At 46.3% G+C, this 21,182-nt stretch overlaps 3 protein-coding genes across 9 annotated transcripts; 1 reads left to right on the top strand and 2 right to left on the bottom strand.

Moving 5' to 3' along the window:
• Window positions 1-404: 404 nt before the first annotated feature.
• On the bottom strand, window positions 405-1,335 carry LOC134027230 (uncharacterized). 2 transcript variants are annotated; one of them, XM_062470518.1, is made up of 2 exons: window positions 964-1,335; window positions 405-749 (listed from the first exon to the last, which is right to left on the bottom strand). In XM_062470518.1, exons 1-2 carry the CDS (start codon window positions 1,333-1,335, stop codon window positions 453-455), a joined length of 669 nt encoding a protein of 222 aa, XP_062326502.1. In that variant the 3' UTR covers window positions 405-452. The 2 variants fall into 2 exon arrangements, with proteins under 2 accessions (XP_062326502.1, XP_062326500.1); XM_062470516.1 differs by having other exon boundaries at window positions 405-761.
• tmem30b (transmembrane protein 30B) lies at window positions 405-6,789 on the bottom strand. 3 transcript variants are annotated; one of them, XR_009931436.1, is made up of 10 exons: window positions 6,531-6,788; window positions 5,042-5,223; window positions 4,353-4,563; window positions 4,053-4,160; window positions 3,815-3,922; window positions 3,603-3,693; window positions 3,364-3,501; window positions 3,022-3,228; window positions 2,052-2,345; window positions 405-1,198 (listed from the first exon to the last, which is right to left on the bottom strand). XR_009931436.1 is itself a non-coding variant. In XM_062470514.1 (9 exons), the coding sequence occupies exons 3-9, from the start codon at window positions 4,542-4,544 to the stop codon at window positions 2,167-2,169; spliced, it is 1,023 nt and encodes a 340-aa protein (XP_062326498.1). In that variant the 5' UTR covers window positions 4,545-4,563; window positions 5,042-5,223; window positions 6,531-6,787; the 3' UTR covers window positions 1,455-2,166. The 3 variants fall into 3 exon arrangements, 2 of the variants coding, with proteins under 2 accessions (XP_062326498.1, XP_062326499.1); XM_062470514.1 differs by lacking the exon at window positions 405-1,198 and having other exon boundaries at window positions 1,455-2,345; window positions 6,531-6,787; XM_062470515.1 differs by lacking the exons at window positions 405-1,198; window positions 5,042-5,223 and having other exon boundaries at window positions 1,455-2,345; window positions 6,531-6,789.
• Window positions 6,790-6,939: 150 nt separating this feature from the next.
• Window positions 6,940-20,496, top strand: kdm1a (lysine (K)-specific demethylase 1a). 4 transcript variants are annotated; one of them, XM_062470510.1, is made up of 22 exons: window positions 6,940-7,040; window positions 7,792-7,843; window positions 8,507-8,800; window positions 9,265-9,436; window positions 9,568-9,701; window positions 9,848-9,926; window positions 10,135-10,227; window positions 10,373-10,479; window positions 10,743-10,824; window positions 11,005-11,099; window positions 12,454-12,471; window positions 12,807-12,949; window positions 13,076-13,166; window positions 13,296-13,430; window positions 14,587-14,660; window positions 14,764-14,875; window positions 15,335-15,467; window positions 15,763-15,950; window positions 17,103-17,217; window positions 17,313-17,440; window positions 17,747-17,893; window positions 18,842-20,496. In XM_062470510.1, exons 2-22 carry the CDS (start codon window positions 7,799-7,801, stop codon window positions 19,031-19,033), a joined length of 2,577 nt encoding a protein of 858 aa, XP_062326494.1. In that variant the 5' UTR covers window positions 6,940-7,040; window positions 7,792-7,798; the 3' UTR covers window positions 19,034-20,496. The 4 variants fall into 4 exon arrangements, with proteins under 4 accessions (XP_062326494.1, XP_062326495.1, XP_062326497.1 ...); XM_062470511.1 differs by having other exon boundaries at window positions 9,265-9,430; XM_062470512.1 differs by having other exon boundaries at window positions 7,000-7,040; window positions 7,792-7,828.
• The last annotated feature ends 686 nt before the right edge of the window (window positions 20,497-21,182 follow it).

A 21,182-nucleotide genomic window follows, 5' to 3' on the forward strand; every position in this document is an offset into this window, starting at 1 on the left:
CTGCAGGCCCAGAGGTGTATTCAGCTATGTCTGATACAACTGAGGAGTTGGGTCTCTGCTACCCTTTACAAACTCATTAGGCACATTGTGATGTCATATTGCATCAAAGTCACCAAAATTGCTGCACCCATGGCAACTGAGAAATTGTCATGAAATTTGTGAAATCACATTGTCAAAACAGCACCCTGGAGTGCTCGTTTTTAAATAGATATCCTAATCCAAATGTTGAAAGCATTTCCTTTATGAAAACAATATAAGGATAAATAAGTTTACGCATAGTCTTCCAAATGATATTATTGGCATTACTTTTATTTTGGTTGGTTTCCATTTTTCAAACGACACACCTGAAGTTTCCCCTTGAATGACTGACAACTGTTTGCTACAAATTCACACAAGATACATAGTTCACATAATCATAATTTTTATTCAGCAAGACATTTTTAGGATCAAATTTACAGCAGAGGTTTTGACAGCATGGCCTCCCTTCCAGAACAGTTGGACTCCACCTCGCTCTCGCCTGATGACTGACACCACTTAGAGTCATCGTAGGTCAGCTCTCGGCCTTTGCTCCCGAGGGCTTTCTTCCTTCTTCCTTGTCCAGTCTTCTCCACCATCAGCAGCCTCTGCTCCAGGGCCAGCAGTCTGATCTCCACGTCCTTAAGCCCCTCCACCAGAGCCTGCTTCATGGCCAAGCCATGTTTCAGCTGCTCTGACAGTATGGCAGCCACACTGAGCATCTCATGACTCTTCTGAAAGCAAAGCTGAGGCATGATAAACCACCTTCTGTGTTTACTGTCCTGGGTGCAGTGGCTGATACATCCATTACAATGTGTGGTGGATACATTTCATGAAATGTATTGGGTTCTCAGAATGCCATCAGGGTTTAGATCAAGTGACAGTATACAGTTAATAAGGTGTGAGAACTCTGTGGTTAATTCTGTGCAATGTGGATGAAACACTTACCGGGAAAGATGTGAACTGCCTCCTCTTGTATGCCTTAAAGAAATGGTAGACAACAAAGCCAGCCATAACAGCAGAAAGATATGGGAACAGCTTCTCTGTGATACAGAAAGCCATGCTTCTCCAATGATCCGATTCACATTGAAATAATGCAATGAACTCCTCTGGAGTGAAGTCGAGCCCCACAGTCACCCATGCAGGAAGGCTGGAGAAAAGTGTTTTGTTCGGGGGTGGGGGGCTGCAAAAGGGCCACAAGCAAAAAGCCATCCTTCCCAGGTGAGACAAAACCTGAATTAACCAATGCGGTAGCAAAATCTTAGGGAAAATTCTTTTCTCACAGGATTTGATTATGATGTCACTGCTCAAGAGTTCCATGTGCTACCACCAGTACGAGTACAGTGCTGTACTTTCACATAAAATCACAGAGAAAGTAGGAACTTTGGAAACAATGACAGAACTATGGAACAAATGTTACAAAGTGACATCACAAAGCATTACTCCTCAAACTGATTAATTTAATATAAAATAAAAATAGAGCATGTCTTAGCCAAAATTAACAAGGTCTGAATGTATGAAACAAAATAAATACTAAAGCTCATCTAAAATCAGTATGTTGAATCTGAGTTTCAAAGTATATCACAGTCCTGAGAATGGGAGGGATATCCATATACCCAATAACTTTATAGAAAAATATCCTAAAGACATCCATGTAACTTTCCAAATACACGCAAAGAGAACAGTCTTAAGTACAATATGGCTTATATGACCTGTCACAGAGTGTGAAGGCATTTGAGGGTACAACAGACAGCCTGAGCATATTTACGTATCACACTAAAATATTAAAGTAGCAACTAGTAGTGTGTTACTACAACAAACAAAAAAACTTACTTCATATAAAAGCCTCTGAGACCATTGAACACCATACATTCCAATATCATGGAAAATGGCAAAATATCTATTAAAAGGAGTTAAAATCTTCCCTCATACATGTAATAGAAATTAAAAAAAAATCATATGATTAAGACACCTTTTTAACCCCCTAATGTTACTTAATGTTGTAATGGGAATCAATAGGGATCTTAAAATCTCACCAGCTCATTTTAAGATGAATTGCTCAAGTCAATTAGCAGCTTCCATCTCTGTGGCCCCATTAAACCCTTCCACAACATTGACCTTCCATCACAGTCCAGGGCTCCCATCACTAGTCTAGTCTTCCTCTGGGAACTTGAACTTAGCGTAGACGATGAGCATCACCATGGACATGAAGACACACAGTGAGCCAACCACCAGGTAGGCGATGCCCAGGAACTGGTTCTTGCCGCCCATCCAGGATACGTTACTGATGACCACCTTCTTCCTGCCATCGAAGGGAATAACTGGGTAATCTGGGGAAGAGGTTAAGGACCAGACTGGGTGTGCACTGGATTAGCCATCATGTACAGAACATTGCTTCGAAGGACAATATCTCCTACTTGGACATTAGCTTATTAGTTTTCATTCATGGCTTTTAACCTAATTCACGGCATAAACAAAAACAAATGCCCAAATGGTTCTTTTCACATTGTACAACAGATATGGCCAAACTGAGTGTTACATCTATTGTACAACATGGAACATTTGCATGGCTAATTTTCCTGTCTTCAATGTATTTGCCTAGGCTGCAATGTGACTTTCCACACCCAAGAACTCCCAAGTCATAGTGGTATTGTTTTTCTCCTACCTAGCGACACCCTTTGGTAAAAACTGGCTGAACCAGTTTGGCCAGGACGTGGGAGTCTGTTAGAAAACAACACACTGCAGCTGACAGTGGCAGTGGAACATTGTGGTGTTTGGGACACAGCTGATGTTTGTCTCAGAAGACAACCAAATGGCCATTGTATGGAGAGGCATTTGAACGCCTGAGGCTTATACACTGAAGTGAATGGTCACTGAATTGCAGGGTAATGTTTGATTCATCTGTCATGCCTTATCTAGTAACCTCTCAGCTCTTCAAACAAAAACAGGATTTTAGTCCTTCCCCTCCAATCTTTCCACTGGCTCTCCTGTTAGCTGGAAGGATACTGTAGGTGATGTTTAGGGAGTAGTTTCCAGCAGGCAGGCCATGGGCATAATCCCCCTCAGTGATTCTTCGATATAGTTTCCGGAAATCTGGCAGGGCCGCCCTTCTCATCCAAACCAGGAAGTCCTGGTTGATGAAGCCATTGTTGGAGGCGTCTGAGGTGTCCAGTTCATAGGCTGGTTTTGACCAATAGGGTGGCTTAACCGTATCTGCATAACAGAAGCATAGAAATATCAAATATTTTATCAGAATATAAATATTTCAGGAACAGAGAAGTGTTCAACCTCATAGGTAACCATTAAGAAGGGGGTATATTGTTTGTAATGGATATGAAACAGACATACTGTTGAAGGCATTCTTCAGAGGAGTAACATTTGGGTTTCGGTACTTGATGTTGTAGTCAGTCCACCAGGCGATCCCTTTACCATCGAAGGGGACCAACTTATTTGTTCCATTGACAATCTGGTAGAGCGTGAAGCTATCTTCAGTGTCACAAAATTAAAAAGGTCATACATTAAGTACCTTGAACATGCTGATAGAACAACTTACATAATTCCATGCTGACATGAAATAATTTTGGTACCGTTGAACATGCTGTTTGCTACGGACCCACAGGGAACAATCGGTTTGGAACTAGAATCATACCGGTAAGGTAAGCAGTCCTCACTAGGAGTCTGCAAGACAAAGAACATTTAAAAAGTATTAAGACCTAGACTTACTACATGTATTATAGTTCTGGAAATTATGCCTATGAGAATGTTGCTTTCAAATACAGTCTGACACACATCAACTCACCGTAAAGTAGGTGAGATCACCTGACAGCTGGTAGAAGTCTTTAGATACTCCATATTTGCGGTAGTTCTGGAAGTAGTTGGACAGTCCATAATAGAAGAACACGGGACCCTGAAAACAAGGCACACCGTGTATTTGAAGATGACGAAATCTGTCTTACACCCACACTCTGGCATTCAATCAATCCAGGTAAGCAAAGCACAGAAATGATGCCTGGGTGTGTGTCTGTATGAAACAGTACCTCAACCAGTCTGCTGACCGAGAAGTCCAGAGTGCACATGCAGTTCTTATGTGTGGTTTCAGTGCACTTGTAGCAGGGTGAGGTTTTATCTACTCCAGTGTAATCCATCTGACAGAACAACAACAAGAGAAACATGCCATTAAATATTGATCAGTCGGCATGTTATACACCTGTACTTCTCACACCTCCAGTGTGGGGCTTGTCAGGCACTGTTACCCCCATCAATGCTCTGTTGACAAAGAGCAGCTGTAAACCAAACCCAGTTCTTCTCAGTTACAGTCTCACTAAAGCCCACTGTACCTCAAGCATTTGGATGTTTTGCGAGGTGACAAAGAGGGTGACACCAATGCCAATGAAGACCAGGCCGATAAGAAGAAACCCTGGGATGACGATGCCAGCCGAGAGCATGGGCTGCCAGGCCGGAAGACGTTGCTGGGTAAAGGCTGTGTTGTCTGGCCTGTTGGCTGTCTTTTCCTCCTCCTGTTTTTTCATTTCTTTCTTCTTTTAAAATCTGTGAAAAACAAAATTGGTGGTGAGTGAATATGTTCAAAGCTAGAAAGTGCCCAACCGGCACCATCAACATGTGTACCTAAACACTGAGACCCACCTAAGTCTATGGATAAACAACAAAAAATAACCTGTGTAGGCTACCTTTCACCCGATGGAGGACGGCGATGCTGCTGACAGATATCAACAGAATGGCCTCATGCGAGTTCATAGATCTAACTATTTCAAACAAAATATCAATTAACTCACACTTCCCAATAACAGTTGGCTGTGAAAAGGTGAATTTCCATCCAGTCTATATATAGGCTAGAGATTGATTTCAAAAGACGAAGCTGAGATGCCAATGTTCGATCAGAAAGCAGTGCGGATGAAGGCAAGTTAAAATACATGTGTTTGGAGCTTTACATTAGAAACAAATAGACGACGACAATTTCTCAATACATACAGTCAACAAAGCTAATCCGTTAAAAGTTTTAATTTACCTTTTTACACGGCAAAATATTCTTCCGCTCGTCAATTCTCTCAACGTTTTCGAAGCAGAAAGGTTTGGGGCGCAGCAGCTCGTCTACCTTTACCTGCGGCTTCTTCCGTCTCTGCTTTTCCTGTCTGTCATGATCATCCTCAAACGCGTCATCGTTTTGTCCTTCTGCCTGAGTAACTTTAACTTTCAAATAGACATATTTTGTGCGACAAATAAAAATAAACGTAATTGGGGTTTCCTAACAAAATAAAATTTGCGTTGCTAACCAGAAGCCTACCCTTAGGAGTGGCAACAATTCTAATTCAGCTGAAAAGTAGGCTATTGTATTAAATGCTACTAATATGCTAATCAATTCCAAGAATGGTTACTATCAAGACATCCCAGAATTGGGATTTGACTACAAATGTAGCCTATACCGGTGTCCCATTGGCGACAATAGAATATTGAACCCAGTGTCAATAGCCTACCTACTAAACCTTCAAAATGAAGGTCTGCGATCTTTTACTGAACAAATCCCTCCACAGGATAATTAAAGAACTACATAATGTTTTTGACTGGATCATGTTGCACAGCTTGATCTATTGCCATTCGTAAATGCAGTGTTCACTGGTATTTCAGTTCAGCAGATACATGTATTAAACCAATTAGCCGTAGGCTCCCACTGCATCAGCAATCAATACTAGCCTAACATTATATTCTAACATTATATTCATTTAAAGATAGGCTATATTAAAGATATTGTTATAACATTGTCTATCATTATTCAATCTTTTATTAAATTAACCCTTGTGTTATCTTCGGGTCATTCTGACCCATCAGTCATTGTGACCCACCGTCGTATTGCGACAGATTTACTGCATACAAAGACAAAGTGAAGCATTTTCTTTTAACAGCTAGGCTGTCTCAGACCCCCCACATTGCAAAGGTTAAAAGAAAATTATTTTAATTTGTTTTTGTATTGGGTAAAATTGGGTAAACACAACGATGGTTCATTATGAACCTTTGGGTCATGTGACCCGAAGGCAGCACGAGGGTTAAGTCATAAGAAACTGGTCGCATTTTTATGAGAAGGTGCTGCTGACTCTCAAAACAGTTGTCACTATAGTAGGCACCTTCGATGCTATTTTCTATTTATATAGGCTATTTTTTTTTTTTTTTTTTACGTTTTTGGCCGAATGATGTTTCTGCTCTAGTGCGGCATGAGAAAACAGAGATTTCGTCTGTTCGGACCGAGAATAAGGCAACTTTGTCGTTTTTTTCACTTTGTGAATTATAAAATATAGTTAACTACTTTTGGTGGTACTTTTTTGTCAATCAAATAAAGCGTTATGGTGGCAGCCTTGTAGTCTATCATGCTTTTTCATGCTCAGACAAGAACATTGTTGTGTTTTTTTTATTGTGTCAGAGCACAATTGTCCGGCTGTTTTCGTGAAAAAACATGCCGTTTTGGATCGCGACTGTCCGATGAAAAAACGAAACACCACACTTACCTGAGAGTTGTGGTTAGGGTAAATCAAGAGTTAGAGTGAGCTAACCCTAACCTAACACGAAAATAATCTGAGTAGTGTTCCGCTTTAAAATGCATGGTTTTGAATTTCTGTGTGTAATAACACGAAAAAAGTCAGACTGCAGTGAACAGCACTTGGACAATCTATGCAGTCTAACATTTGTTGCTACCCATGTGCTACCAGCGGGTACTGCGATTGCGCACAACAGGGTTAAGGTAAGGATTCTGAATCTGATGGAAAAAAAATCATCGGGACACGATTAAATACATATATTCGTATCTAACTCAGCACGAAAAAGTGCAGGTGTATCAGTACTGGGAACAACTGTCTTGCATGGCTACACTGGAGAGACTCTTTTATGATTGACATTGAGTGCAACCAATCATACTGCTCATGTTCTTGGGGTAGATCTCCTCCTTGTCCAATCAGCGGAGAATCAGAGAGGACCCAGCCGAAAGCTGTCTTTGTGTTGACAAGTGCGAAGATCTAGAGGTAATATGAGTCGTTATTTCAATGAAATCACCAGTTATTTTTCAGTATATGCACACAATTCTGTAGATATATATTTTTACCATTTTACTAACGCATTGCTGCAATGTCGGTTTCTGGTTTGCTTGCTAACCAGCTAGCAATAACGCTAACGAATCTTACTGCAGCTGCCTCTGACTTCTGGTTAGCTGTAGCTGTGTCTAGTACATGTTGCTGGATGGGGGGGTCGAGTCTCATTGTTAGCTAGTTAGCTAGCTTGCTACCTTTGTAGCTACCTTTACGACACTACTGAGCTAGCTAGTTAAACAGCCTCATATCGCAGACTACAACAAACTATTAAACATAAGAAGGTACTGTTTTGAACATGGGCACAAATAATATGTATTTATTGTATTAGGGGTTGCACGATTGATTTGGCCGGTTAGCTCTTAGCGAGCCTAGCTAAGCTAGCTAGCGCATTTGCTGCCTGGTCAGTCCGACATCTTTCCTTACGAAACCAATTAACTAAGCCAACTATGCATTATATCCCCTAGCTGCCATTGGTTAACTCAGTTATAATTGGTTAGATGAATCTTGATGTCTATTTTAATCGTAGCTAGTTTACTTAGAGCTATCTAACTAGCCGGACATAAATACACTTATCTATTCTAGGCAGTAATATATTTCTCTCGTTGTGATGGGCTGACGTTACTCCCCTTGGTCTGCCAGCTTTTGTTCAATCAACCGTATCTCTGATTCTGTCTTTATTTCTTAGTGTTTGAATGGATATAACCAGGTGCTCGGAGAAATGGGTAAAACAAGACAAGGTCAATCTACTATGGAGCCCTCATACATTTTCCATCATGTGCATATTTGCCACAACGCATCTACCAGGCTGCTTGATTGTTGTGTTGTTGTGTGCATCCTCAAAGCCAACCAGAACCAGGCACTGGTCCCATTCAAATGAAACTGCTGCAGGTGCAACGTCGAAAGCCCCTGGCTTTAAAGAAAAAGGATAAGAAATGAAAAAGATATAACATGGGAATAAAAGCAGAACATAATCTTTCTTAAGATTTACATATCGTTTTTTTTAATCATTATAATTAATCCGTTTATTCAGTCTATTTATTCTATAGAAAAAAAAAAAAAAAAACTTACAATGTATAAAAGGTGTTTTTTTGGTTTAAGAGGTTATTTGTAGTGTGAACTGCAGTGTGTTGTTTATTTATTTGAGTACTGTTGAATACTGACACACTTCATGGGCAATACAGGTGGGCCATGATGGAACTTTTGCAGAAATATCTTCAGCTCTTAGTTAGCTTTTCATCCCTTTTCATTATTATTTTTTTTTTTGAAAACCATCATTTTATAACAGTCTTGTGCCTCAAAAATATTGTTCTAAACGTTTACATTTCAAGCATCTCAACATTTCCAAAGCAAACCCTTGGACAGTGAGTACAGTTGTCTCACATATGTCTTCCTTCCTCCAGGAGAGGCCTCTGTCTTCTTCCATGATGCTGGCGAGTAAGAAGTCAGACCCCGGCTCCTCTTCCTCCTCCTCCTCCTCTGTGGCGGGGGCCGAGAGAGCCCCAGATGCCCAGGCCTCCAGCACTCAGACTGGCCCCCCTCCCTCTGCTCCTGGCCCCATGGACGTCAAAAAGAAGGAGCGGGCCTCCCCTAGTGGGGAGCAAGGTGGGCCCCCGCTCCCCCACCCTCCCGGTCCAGGGGGGGTGGACCAGGATGCGGCGGAAGTCCGTCGAACCAGCCGCCGCAAGCGAGCGAAAGTAAGTATCTTATATCTTCGGTGCCCCTAATACTTAGATAGGAAAGACGAGTCCCTTAAAAAAGTAGCTTTTAAGTCAAGAGCACAGGACAAAAAGGTCAGGAGGATGTAGGATTGATGATCAAGTTAGTTTACATGTTGTCAGTGTTGTGTGTTGAGTACAACGTTCTTACGTGTGTCAGTTTGCCCTGGATTTATATCTTACTACCTAAACACTTGGAACAGGATAATTCATTGACGTGAGATTTATTTCACACTTGCATCATAGTGAATTGTGTAATATGATGATTCTCTGAGTTTTCCTCACCCCGTCCTAGGTGTTCAAGAGTCTGGGGACTGTCATCCTCAGTGAAGCACCACCCGCCCACCTCCGTCAGGGAAGCAGAGGGAGCTCCACCATGGACCTCCACCCAGCTGAGCCAGAACGAGGTTTTAATGGCGCTTTTATTGTGCTTATTATTGCAGGTGGAGTACCGCGAGATGGACGAAAGCCTGGCTAACCTGTCTGAGGACGAATACTACTCGGAGGAGGAGAGGAACGCCAAAGCCGAGAAGGAGCGCAAACAAGTCATCCCTCCTCCCCCACCTCTGGTGGAGGAGGACAATGACAGCGAGCCTGAGGAGCCTTCAGGTCAGAGTGGGTGACAGGCAGGCAGGCAGGATGACAGGGTGACAGGGACATAACCTGTTTGAGTAGAAACACCTGAGGAAATGCATATAAAGGGTCTTGTCTCATGCGTACATTAAAGGTTATGTGTGTGTGTTCAGGTGTTGAGGGGGCCGCCTTTCAGAGCCGACTCCCACACGACCGCATGACCTCCCAGGAGGCCGCCTGCTTCCCTGACATCATCAGCGGCCCCCAGCAGACTCAGAAGGTTTTCCTGTACATCCGCAACCGCACGGTGAGGATGCACACACACACACTCTCATTATCAGTCTCTGTCACACACACACACACACACACACTCTCACATTCTCTCTCTCACACGGTCACACACCAAGAGCTCTGCTTCTGTTCAAACCTGTGGTTATGTTTACTGTGTTCCAGCTCCAGCTTTGGCTTGACAACCCCAAGATCCAACTGACATTCGAGGCTACGCTACAGCAACTTGAAGCCCCCTACAACAGTGAGTCCAACATTCACAGCCTTCAGTGGAGAAAAGACGCTGCATGATAGCAGCCTGACTCCCACGCGGTCCTGTTATTTCTTATACATTTTGTAACCCAACTCAGTTGTCGGGACTACTGTCCTACGTGGCAAGTACCATAATCATAGGACTTTAAAAACAATTCATCGGTCCAGAACTATAAATCTGTTCCGTGTGCCCCTCCAAGGTGATACAGTACTGGTTCACAGGATACACAGCTACCTGGAGAGACACGGTCTCATCAACTTTGGCATCTATAAGAGAGTCAAGCCTTTACCAAGTGAGTTTAAACAATAATTACATTTGTATGTCATGTCAGTACATTGCCTATACAAGTCGTCCTTCAAACTAGACCAGCCTGGTTTAAAGCTGGAATATTCGTGTGATTTTATATTCTCATCATTGTGCCCACCTCCTTTCTGCAGCCAAGAAGACAGGGAAAGTGATTATCATTGGAGGAGGTGTGTCTGGCCTGGCTGCAGCCAGACAGCTGCAGAGCTTTGGGATGGATGTTACTGTGCTGGAGGCCAGGGTGAGGAGATGATGCACCATAGAATACAATACAAAACTTTATTAACATACCAAATAACAAACAAAAAACGTCTACTTGAAAGTAAAGTCTAGTGAGGCATTGGATATTATACAGCATCATGCTGGACTTGTGGATCGGACCTGTAGTATCATTGGGATGTTTTATAGGAATTTAATGGATATAACTAAGTGGAAGGTAACCGAATGACCTCCGCTCACATAGAGTTTCAGTGACAACATGACGTGCGTGTTTCACCCTGACAGGATCGTGTCGGAGGGAGGGTGGCGACATTCCGAAAGGGCAACTACGTGGCGGACTTGGGGGCCATGGTGGTAACCGGACTGGGTAAGACACACACTCAGACCCAGTTTCCTGCTTCTGACCAGCAGGGGGCAGTGTTGGCCCCCATAAATCCAGTTGTGATTTAAAATCACCCCATTCAAATCAGCCGTCAGACACATATGCTACATTGCTGTCAGCCTGTGTGTTGTGTTTTCTCTCACTGTGGTGTGTGTGTGTTTTCAGGAGGAAACCCCATGGCTGTGGTCAGTAAGCAGGTTAACATGGAGCTGGCTAAGATCAAGCAGAAGTGTCCACTGTATGAAGCCAACGGGCAGGCCGTAAGTACAGGCCACACTGACACTGTTGTAGCCCCATAGACCCTGCCACAAGATCACCATAAACACTGATATGTGGGCCCCATAGACCCTGCTACAAGATCACCATAAACACTGATATGTAGGCCCCATAGACCCTGCTTCAAGATCACCATAAACACTGATATGTAGGCCCCATAGACCCTGCTTCAAGATCACCATAAACACTGATATGTAGGCCCCATAGACCCTGCTTCAAGATCACCATAAACACTGATATGTAGGCCCCATAGACCCTGCTTCAAGATCACCATAAACACTGATATGTGGGCTCCATAGGCCCTGCTACAAGATCCCTAAAGTGTATCTGCGTGCAGCATCTTAAGGACTGTTGGTGTTGGCCCTGGGGTTGTGAACATCCAGAGTGTGGGTCTGTGAACGAGCCCCTATCTGAATGAACCCCAAAAGCACGGCGATTGAGTGTATCTGATGAGGAAGATGAGTGAGCATCTTGAAATGATTAGTTGCACTAGCGAGGTATTTGTTTGCATCGCAGGTGAATCTGCTAATTGTCTACTAATCACAATGTGTAACCAACCAGCCACACAGGAGGAATCAGACACAGCCGTCCTTATCATTCCGGAGAGGAAAATATAAATGGAAATGATAACAATAATGTTTTTTTTTTTTTTTTTACATAATTGATTTAGCAGATCATTTTATGCATAGTCGCTACAATATATTTGCATGATCTGAATGGAGCTCTGAGGCCTGGCCCGCCTTTGTTCTGAGTGAACCAGCCCCTGTGTGCTGTTGACCTCCAGCTGGAGATGTAGAGATATCCTGCAGCAGACGTGGCGCGTCTCTGGGCCTGTTCACGCCTGTCCGCCCTCAGTCCTGCTGGGGTTTCCTGCTCCGCACAAAATGGAGGGTGGGTTCAGTTAGCCGCTTGGCCTAGCGTGTCATCGATAGCAGCCGCGCCCCCCCACCCCTCCTCTCCCCCCCACCCCTCCTCTCCCCCCCACCCCTCCTCTCCCCCCCACCCCTCCTCTCCCCCCCACCCCTCCTCTCCCCAGCTCAGACCGGAGCAGCTTCTTAATTCCATTACAGTTGGAATAAACACTGGGAGGATGTTTGGGGTCACTCTCCGGCCTTCTCCATCGAGCTTGAAGGCTAGTCGACAGCGGCGGGGTTACACACACACATGCAACTGGTTTCTCCCCACAGGAAAAAGCTAATTGAATCAAGCCTATTGTTATTGTTTGCTTATTTGCATTGTGTAAACCTGTGTCTCTGAGTTATGTTTCTGTTTACGTGCTTGCCTAATGTTCTCTCCTCTCTCTGCATCACTCCCCTACCCCTCCTGCTACTTCTAAAGGGTGAACGATGCACAAGTGTATGTATTGGTTTATTTACGTCATACTTTACATGTTTCTCATTCTATCAATTGCACACCATTTGACACTGTATATAATGCATATGAGGTACTTTTATTAGTTAAATGTATGGTATATTACAGGTATAGCCAACCAAAACCCTCACAGACAAACTGGTCTAATCTATTAGGGCTCTGCTATTTCTTGGTGTTAGCTTGGCTCTGCTTAGCATGGCTCAAGATATAAAGTGTGAAGTGCAGGTTGGTAGAGCATGAAGAGAGCATGGTGCTAGGTCAAGACTGACAGCCATTGGTGCGCTTGTTTTCTATCTCACCGCGTTGCCCGGGCTGTGCAGGTGCCCAAGGAGAAGGATGAGATGGTGGAGCAGGAGTTTAACCGACTGCTGGAGGCTACCTCCTATCTCAGCCACCAGCTGGACTTCAACTTCCTCAACAACAAGCCTGTCTCCCTGGGCCAGGCCCTGGAGGTGGTCATACAGTAAGTTTGACGACGACGACGACGACGGGGGGGGGGGGGGGGGTACAAACACACACACACACACAGAGAGACCAATCCATGGTCATTGTTTGTTATCTGATGTCTGATCAAACCGCTGGTGTGCAGGCTGCAAGAGAAACATGTGAAGGACGAGCAGATCGAGCACTGGAAGAAGATAGTAAAGACCCAGGAGGACCTGAAAGAGCTGCTGAACAAGGTGACCATGACCTCTGACCCTCGGACACAGCCTGGACTTCTGGAGGACCAGCCACGTGGTGGATACACTCGTTACTGACCACCATCCCCTTGATCTCTCTCCGTTTCCCTCCCTCCCTTTCTCTGTCAGATGGTGACCACTAAGGAGAGAGTGAAGGAGCTGCATCAGCAGTATAAGGAGGCCAGCGAGGTCAAGCCCCCCCGAGACATCACCGCAGAGTTCCTGGTCAAGAGCAAGCACCGCGACCTGACCGCCCTCTGCAAGGTGACCGCAACTCAACCGCTGTCAAACCTCCCCTCACACATTTGGGTATCTCACTCTTACCCATGCCTACTTCCTGTCATTACCCTCCCTCACGGGTCGATGACAGGACGTAGGGACGGAGTGGAATACGTAGATATAGTCGGAAGAATGTGAATAAGAGAAGGATGGAGGGGAAGAGGTTGACAGGGTGGGCTGGAAAGAGTGAGATATGCAGAGTCACAATGTTCTCAGTGAAACGGTTTGTAACGACCAGGAGGAAAACGGAACGAGAGGCCTCATCACCTTGTTTGGTTTCCCATAAAAACGTCTTCATGCTGCGAGCAGTTACAACCACACATTACACGGATGTACTGACATTTTCTTGCTTAGTTTTTCCAAAACAAAACTTGGTTCTCCTGGATGTGGGATTCTCTAACCACCAACCCCCCCCGACCCCACCCCCTGCTTCCCCAGGCCCTGAGACCCAGGGAGAGACAGTGGACTCCACCATGATTGAATTCGTGGTTGACGTGTTAGCCAGGGCAATAAGAGCCCAAACTAGCGTGTGATTCAATTTGAAGTGTTATGGTTATTACTGAATGTGTGTGTTTTGAATCACACCAGAACTGAACCCAGTTCGGGTGATTATTGAGGTGTTTTTCTATGACAAAGTCCTCCAGAGAATCAGCACTAACAAAGAGCAGCTGGTGAATTCTACTGCAGAAAATACAGAAATGGATGCAATATTTACTTACTCTGTAAGAGTCAACCAGTAGAGTGGGAGCTGGCTTCGAAGGATAGGTGTGTGCACATGCATGCTATTAACTGAGACACACACTGACGCATCACTATACTGTCTGTAGTGAAGGCCGGCAAGCAGCTTAAGCACAGCTGGTGTCTGACATGGTGCTGCCTTGTGGTCGGTGACCATGTGAAGAGACTCAGGCCCTGTCTGGGAGCTGTGTGTGTGTGTGTGTGTGAGATCAGGGAAGCCGTAGCTTAGGGCTGTGGGTTTCCCGTCAGGGTTAGTGTGCGTGTGTGGACTTGAGTAGCTGTCTCAGCTGTCTGCAGGGCTAGGTGGAGCCACAGTGGGCCAGGCGAGTCAGCCCTCCTCCCGGCCCCGCTCCGCTGGGTCGTCCAGCTGACCCCAGGACCTCTCTGTTCTCCCCCCCTGCAGGAGTACGACGAGCTGGTGGAGATGCAGGTGAAACTGGAGGAGAAGCTGCAGGAACTGGAGGCCAACCCGCCCAGGTAACACCAGCATCAGCAACCCCTCCTCCTCCTCCCCCCCCCCCCCAGATACCCACCACACTTGTTTTGACTTTGTTTCTCCCCCTCCGCGTTCCCTCCGCAGTGATGTGTACCTGTCGTCCAGGGACAGGCAGATCCTCGACTGGCACTTTGCCAACCTGGAGTTTGCCAACGCCACGCCTCTGTCCACCCTGTCACTCAAACACTGGGACCAGGTAGGCCCCCACCCACACCGTGACCCTCATACAGACATCTTTAAAACGGTCTCATAGTTTCTGTGCTGTGTGTAATATGTACCTGACAATGTATTGCCAAGGTGCTAGATGTAATGAGCACACCAAGTGTGTAAAGGTTCCCCGTCAAGCTATCATTTATTCAGTCAACATTCGAACCACCACCTTTGTAATGCTATGTCAACATGAAGACTCACAGCCTGAGCAAACAGAGGACAGCAGCTTAGTAGCTTATCTAGGTCACTGTACACTAGCAGTCTCCAGGAAGCAGCCTCCAGATCTCTGGCTTCCATCCCCTGTCTCCTCCCCTGGGCACCACCCACCCAGGCATGACGGCACAGTACATTAAATACACGTGTCGAACCAACAGCGAAACCCCCCACACCGCGTCTTGTGCGGATCCGTGCACTGAGGTTTTCTCTCTGACCGCTCCCTCTCCAGGACGATGACTTTGAGTTCACGGGCAGCCACCTGACGGTGAGGAACGGCTACTCGTGCGTGCCCGTGGCCCTGGCCGAGGGCCTGGACATCAAGCTCAACACGGCGGTGCGCCAGGTCCGCTACACGGCCTCCGGTAGGAACACACTCCTCCCTGCAGCAGGGGCTTGCTGGGCCCTGGAGCCTGCCACGGATATATTGGGAAGAACATAGAAAATACGAATATTTCAGATACGAAAATGAAGTATATCTTTTATATGATATACAAATATCGAAACATGTAATACATGGATTCTAGAAGAAAAAAAAATCTAAAACATTCCTAAAAAATCCCCCCCAAAATCTAGGAACGTAATTCTTCAGTTTCGCATATCTCTCTTTCCGCCCCTTTCTCCGTCCCCTACCCCTCTCCTGTGTCCGTCCTCTCCCAGGATGTGAGGTGATCGCCGTGAACACGCGCTCCACCACCCAGACGTTCATCTACAAGTGTGACGCCGTGCTGTGCACCCTCCCCCTGGGGGTGATGAAGCAGCAGCCCCCCGCCGTGCAGTTCGTGCCCCCCCTCCCCGAGTGGAAGACCGCCGCCATCCAGAGGATGGGCTTCGGCAACCTCAACAAGGTACACCGGACGCTCTCTCTCCCGCTCTCTCTATAGCTCTCATTCTCTCCTGCTCTGGCTCTCCCTCTCTCTCTCTCTCTCTCTCTCTAACACCGCCCCCCACTCTCCCTTACATTTTCTCGTTCTCTCGTTTACTCTCACTTCCACCCCCTCAATCTCTGTCACATTCTCTCTTTGTCTCCCACTCGTTTTCTCTCTCTGTCTGTGAGTGTCTCTCTCTCTCTCTCTGGAGAGATAAGGATTTGATTGGCTGCTGTGTCGAGGACGCCCTGGGTCTGCTCATCGTAGATGTCCTTGCTGCGGCATTGTCCTTGAGCTGGGAGCCCAACCTTCACATCAGTCCACTCTAGAAGTGGATGCACTTTCCAAATGGGCTCATGGCACCCCACACACACACACACACACACACACACACACACACACACACACACACACACACACACCCACCCACACACACACACACAGACTCCCATCATTAGATGCACACGCAAACGTGGCAGGAACCATAAACCAGTGTTCGGTCCCCAGAACAAGGTTACCTCTTCCTGAAATAGCCCCGAGGATGGTTGCTCCACTCTCTGTTTTACATCATCTGGAGGGAGGGAAAGAGGGGAGGGATGAATGGAGAGGGAGTTTGAGAGCCTCTTGCATGTTGTTTAGTGATTTGGCAATGTGTTAGTAATCAGATTAGAGCCATCTCTACCTCATCCTACCTCTATTTTTTGTTCTCACTCTCTCTCTCCCCCCACAACCTCTCTCTCTCTCTGACCCCCACCCACCCCCTCCCTTCCTGGCTGAGTATCATTCACTGCAGTGTGTGTTTTTATCTCCTAGTGCTGCTGCAGCTGACAGAATGCTGCATTATTATGCAATGTGACCTGTGTGTTCCATGTTCTAACCAGCAGAGGGCCCTCTGCTTCAGGACCATAATCACACAGAGGTTATAACACAACCTGACCTCTCCTTCCAGCTCACCTAAATGGCAGTGCTTTTTGTGCGCTCTCCATAGCTAAAGTGATATTAAAACAGGATTAGAAAGTCATTGAAGAGTCCTTACATTTGATGTAAGGCAGGTAGGACCCCTGCAAGGCGCCAGAGCCTGATGTTCACTTGTCTTACGATCCGGCTGCTGTATGTTCCTCCTGCCTGTAGGTGGTGCTGTGTTTCGACCGGGTCTTCTGGGACCCCAGTGTGAACTTGTTTGGCCACGTGGGCAGCACCACGGCCAGCCGGGGGGAGCTCTTCCTCTTCTGGAACCTCTACAAAGGTGAGGATCATTCCTGCACTGGTTCACGTGTCAGGTTAAAGGTTAGGCACAAACTGACCACATATTTTACTTGTGTGCTTTTTGTCCCTTCCCAGCACCCATCCTGCTGGCTCTGATGGCGGGGGAGGCAGCAGGCATCATGGAGAACATCAGTGATGATGTCATCGTGGGGCGTTGCCTCGCCATCCTGAAGGGCATCTTCGGAAGCAGCGCGGTACCTCAGGTATGCTGTGACTGTGTGTGTGTGTGTGTGTATGCACGCACGTGGGCATCATGTAGTCTTGTGTGCAAGCATGTGACAAGCGTGGGTGCTTTTCTCTGCCCCCTTGCATGCGTGTGCCCACTACCCACATTCTGGAGTCCCATCCCAAACCACCAGTCACATCAATCATTCAGCTGCATTTCCTACAGAATGAAATAGCATGCATCTCGGTCTGCTCTGGAAATCTATAACAGCTTATGTTTTCTGGGCAGTCACATCCACATGGAAACTCAACAACGTGTATGTGTGTTCTTGTTGCCATGGCAGCCTAAGGAGACGGTGGTGACTCGTTGGCGTGCCGACCCGTTTGCGAGGGGCTCTTACTCGTACGTGGCTGCTGGGTCTTCCGGTAACGACTATGACCTCATGGCCCAGCCCATCACCCCCGGCCCCACCATCCCGGGGGCCTCTCAGGTGAGCGCTCACCCCACCTGTCCTCCTGGTCACTGTCCTCCTGGTCACTGTCCTCCTGGTCACTGTCCTCCTGGTCACTGTCCTCCCACACACTGCCCCATCATGCCTCTGTATGATAACAATGTGGTTAATAATAGTTTACTGCTAGTTGACCTGTAGTTGAACAGTAGTTTACTGGCTGTTTAACCTTTTAAGGAGTGAGTTCTAAATATTACCGACGCTTCCACCAGAGTGAGTTATTTTTCCAAAACGGAAGCTAGCTAGTTTTAGTTAGCTTCCGTTACCTAGCAACCTAGCATAATACTCGTAGCAATGCTACTACCTGCTAGTGTTACTTGTTAGCCTCCTAATTGTAAATTTTGAAGCCATACTATAGCGTTTTTCATATAGTTTTTGTCTATCGGAAAATAGTCGGTTGGAATGTTCAGAATCACACATGTGTGACGGTACTCTGTGGGGCCCGCTTTCGAACGATCACATATGTGTGACGCTACTCCTTAACGGGTTAATAGTAGTTTACTGGTAGTTCACTATAACCTCCACTTCTTCAAAGTAGTTGTGACACAGAGACATTGGCTGCTTCCTAGTCAGTAGTGGGGTCCAGGCTTCTAACCAGCGCTGCTTCATACAGACCCTAGCCTCAAGTAAACCCAACGCCCCAACATTTTGGACCAATCAGAAGGCCCCATATTGGCCCACGCCATGCAGAGTTGCTGTAGAAGTACATTTTCTGTTGGCTCGTCCAACCAAACCACCAGAGCATGTGTGAACCAATCCAGGCCAAGCCACAATATCTGACCATACCAGAGTTAGAAAAAGACCAGACCAGCCGATCCCAGTCCAGATGTTTTACTTGTTTTGATGTTGACATGTCTGATTGATGGTAACGCTCATATTTATGAGTGGGATGATGATTTTTGTCGTTTTCTCCCTTTTTCCCGTCCTTAGCCTGTTCCTCGTCTGTTCTTCGCCGGAGAACACACCATCAGGAACTACCCGGCAACGGTTCACGGGGCTCTGCTCAGCGGGCTCCGAGAGGCAGGCCGCATCGCAGACCAGTTCCTGGGAGCCATGTACACCCTGCCCCGACAAGCCACACCTGCTGCCAACCCCCAGGCCCAGCCTTCCCCCAGTGTCTAAACCCCCCCTCCTGCCCCCGCCATTCTGCCCCCCCCATCATGCCCCATGATTCAAACACACACTGACAACACAAACAGCCTCATACATCCGCGCACACGCACACGTCACACACATACATTCCCCCCCCCCCCCCCCCCTTCCCAGTCGTCAAACTATTCAAGTGACGTTGGTGACTCTAATTTCTGCAAAGACTTTAAGATGTAAGAATGTGCCTGTCGAGTTTTTGAAGTTAAATGTTTTTTTTCCATCACCAATGCCAGCCCAGCCCAGCAGTGAAACCACTCTGCACATTCCCCCTGAGAACACAGCGAGCAGCACTCTGGCAGAACTCCACCCACCCTGCTCTCCTCTCTGGTCCCCTTCCTATGGCATCCTCCACCAGCTCTCACGCTATAGGAAACACAGTTGTCTGAGGCTCACACTGCTAGATGGGTCCACTGTACTTTGTACTCCTGCAGGACCTTAGGTAGTCCACTTTTGTCATCTCCCTTCAGAGTAAGGGTCAGCAGAGTGGGTGCGATCGGATCCCTCCAGGTCTGAGGTGTAAGGCTGGATCCCTCCAGGTCTGAGGTGTAAGGCTGGGTCCCTCCAGGTCTGAGGTGTAAGGCTGGGTCCCTCCAGGTCTGAGGTGTAAGGCTGGATCCCTCCAGGTCTGAGGTGTAAGGCTGGATCCCTCCAGGTCTGAGGTGTAAGGCTGGATCTCTCCAGGTCTGAGGTGTAAGGCTGGATCCCTCCAGGTCTGATGCTGTGCCCCTATCCTCCCAGCATTAAACTCATCTAGAGGAGCTGCAGTAGAGGAGCTGCTAAGCCAACAGCCAAGACGGAGTTTTGAAACGAAAGTCGTTTGTTCTGTAATTGCAGGTCTTAAAGCTGCTCCCCCCCCCTTACAATTCCACATTTTAGAGCTTATTGAAAGATTTAAGTCAAGTGATCCAGCATTTTGCCACACATAGACCTGAATAACCTGAAGTATAGCCTTACCTCATGGATGTGTGAAGTGACATTGGCCTCTTTATAGAGATCGTCATTGTGCCACGACAGATCAGCGGTTTCTCAAAAGGAAGGATGTGTCAGTAGTATTGAAACAGCCCTAGCAGACAGTTCAACATGCATACATCACACATAGCACTCCACTGAAACTACTTTTATTTTTTTATTAATATGAGTGTAGCTGCTGCAATTTGGATGTTGCAAGGGCATCATCTTAAGGCTAATGTTGCTATTTAGTTGATGTGATGGGAGTTCACAATAGGGTTGAAGCATAGAAAACTAGTCCAAATTAGCTGTTTGTATTTAATGCAAAAGATAGATATTATGTCAAGGAAAAAATTGTGAATGTTCTTTTTTTTGTTCTGCAGCTTGTTTGAAGTGTATTGTTATTTTATTGCTGTCATCATTGCATACTTTTTTATATTTTGTCAACATTTGGTTATAAAATAATAAAACTTAAAAAGGAAATATTACACAGACACGATTCACTTCCTGTCCAGGTGGGATCTAGGTGTGCGTTTGTTGACTGCTGACCCCTGACCTTTTTGTGACCCTATCCTGACCCCTCCACACAACTGGTTTGCTTCCTGGAGTGTGTGGTGTAAGAATATTGACATCAGAATGTATTTTGGAACAACTGATTGGCCAGTGGAGAATGGGTTTGGCATAGGAACCTGGCATTATACTTCCGTAATACCCCGGCATGACTCCAGTCTTACCCCAGTATCAAGCTCTGTTTCAGGGTAGTGAGGCTGAAAGCACGGGGGGGGGGATGGGGCCACAGCAGGGGGGGGGCTGACCCAACTACGGAGAGCTTGGATGAGATGCTGCTATGGAAATAGCCACATCAATACTGGCACTGGGCTCTTTCATTGCTTTGGTTAACCCGAGGCCAGGGACAGTGGGGGGTAGTGTGACGCTAGTTAGAAACCCTCATCGGCCCCAAGCTTCTGTCCTGTAAGTCACTGTAGATGTTGGATATGTATATAGGATTAGGTAATACGCTAACAGCTTCATTGTGTCATCTAATACTTCCATTCCTTTAAGACGGTGGATCAAGCACCATCCATCATCGCCAGCTCATTCCAATCCAATCCCATCTCAGACCTATGAATGTCAGTGTGACAGAAAGATTTAATTACATTATTTATGCAGATCT

The sequence above is a fragment of the Osmerus eperlanus genome, chromosome 9 (genome assembly GCF_963692335.1).
Source record: "Osmerus eperlanus chromosome 9, fOsmEpe2.1, whole genome shotgun sequence".
Classification (NCBI taxonomy): domain Eukaryota; kingdom Metazoa; phylum Chordata; class Actinopteri; order Osmeriformes; family Osmeridae; genus Osmerus; species Osmerus eperlanus.

Bases quoted from the DNA above. Each gene is read 5' to 3' on its own strand.
- LOC134027230 (XM_062470516.1), bottom strand. From the start codon at position 1,335: ATGGAACTCTTGAGCAGTGACATCATAATCAAATCCTGTGAGAAAAGA. The intron at 762-963 runs GTAAGTGTTTCA...ATCATGCCTCAG, and splicing joins GGCAGTTCACATCTTTCCCG to CTTTGCTTTCAGAAGAGTCA.
- tmem30b (XM_062470515.1), bottom strand. From the start codon at position 4,544: ATGAAAAAACAGGAGGAGGAAAAGACAGCCAACAGGCCAGACAACACA. The intron at 3,923-4,052 runs GTACTGTTTCAT...CCTTGTTTTCAG, and splicing joins CGGTCAGCAGACTGGTTGAG to GGTCCCGTGTTCTTCTATTA. The intron at 3,502-3,602 runs GTACCAAAATTA...GTGACACTGAAG, and splicing joins AGCAAACAGCATGTTCAACG to ATAGCTTCACGCTCTACCAG.
- kdm1a (XM_062470510.1), top strand. From the start codon at position 7,799: ATGGATATAACCAGGTGCTCGGAGAAATGGGTAAAACAAGACAAG. The intron at 9,927-10,134 runs GTGAGTCCAACA...TGCCCCTCCAAG, and splicing joins ACTTGAAGCCCCCTACAACA to GTGATACAGTACTGGTTCAC. The intron at 15,468-15,762 runs GTAGGAACACAC...GTCCTCTCCCAG, and splicing joins GGTCCGCTACACGGCCTCCG to GATGTGAGGTGATCGCCGTG.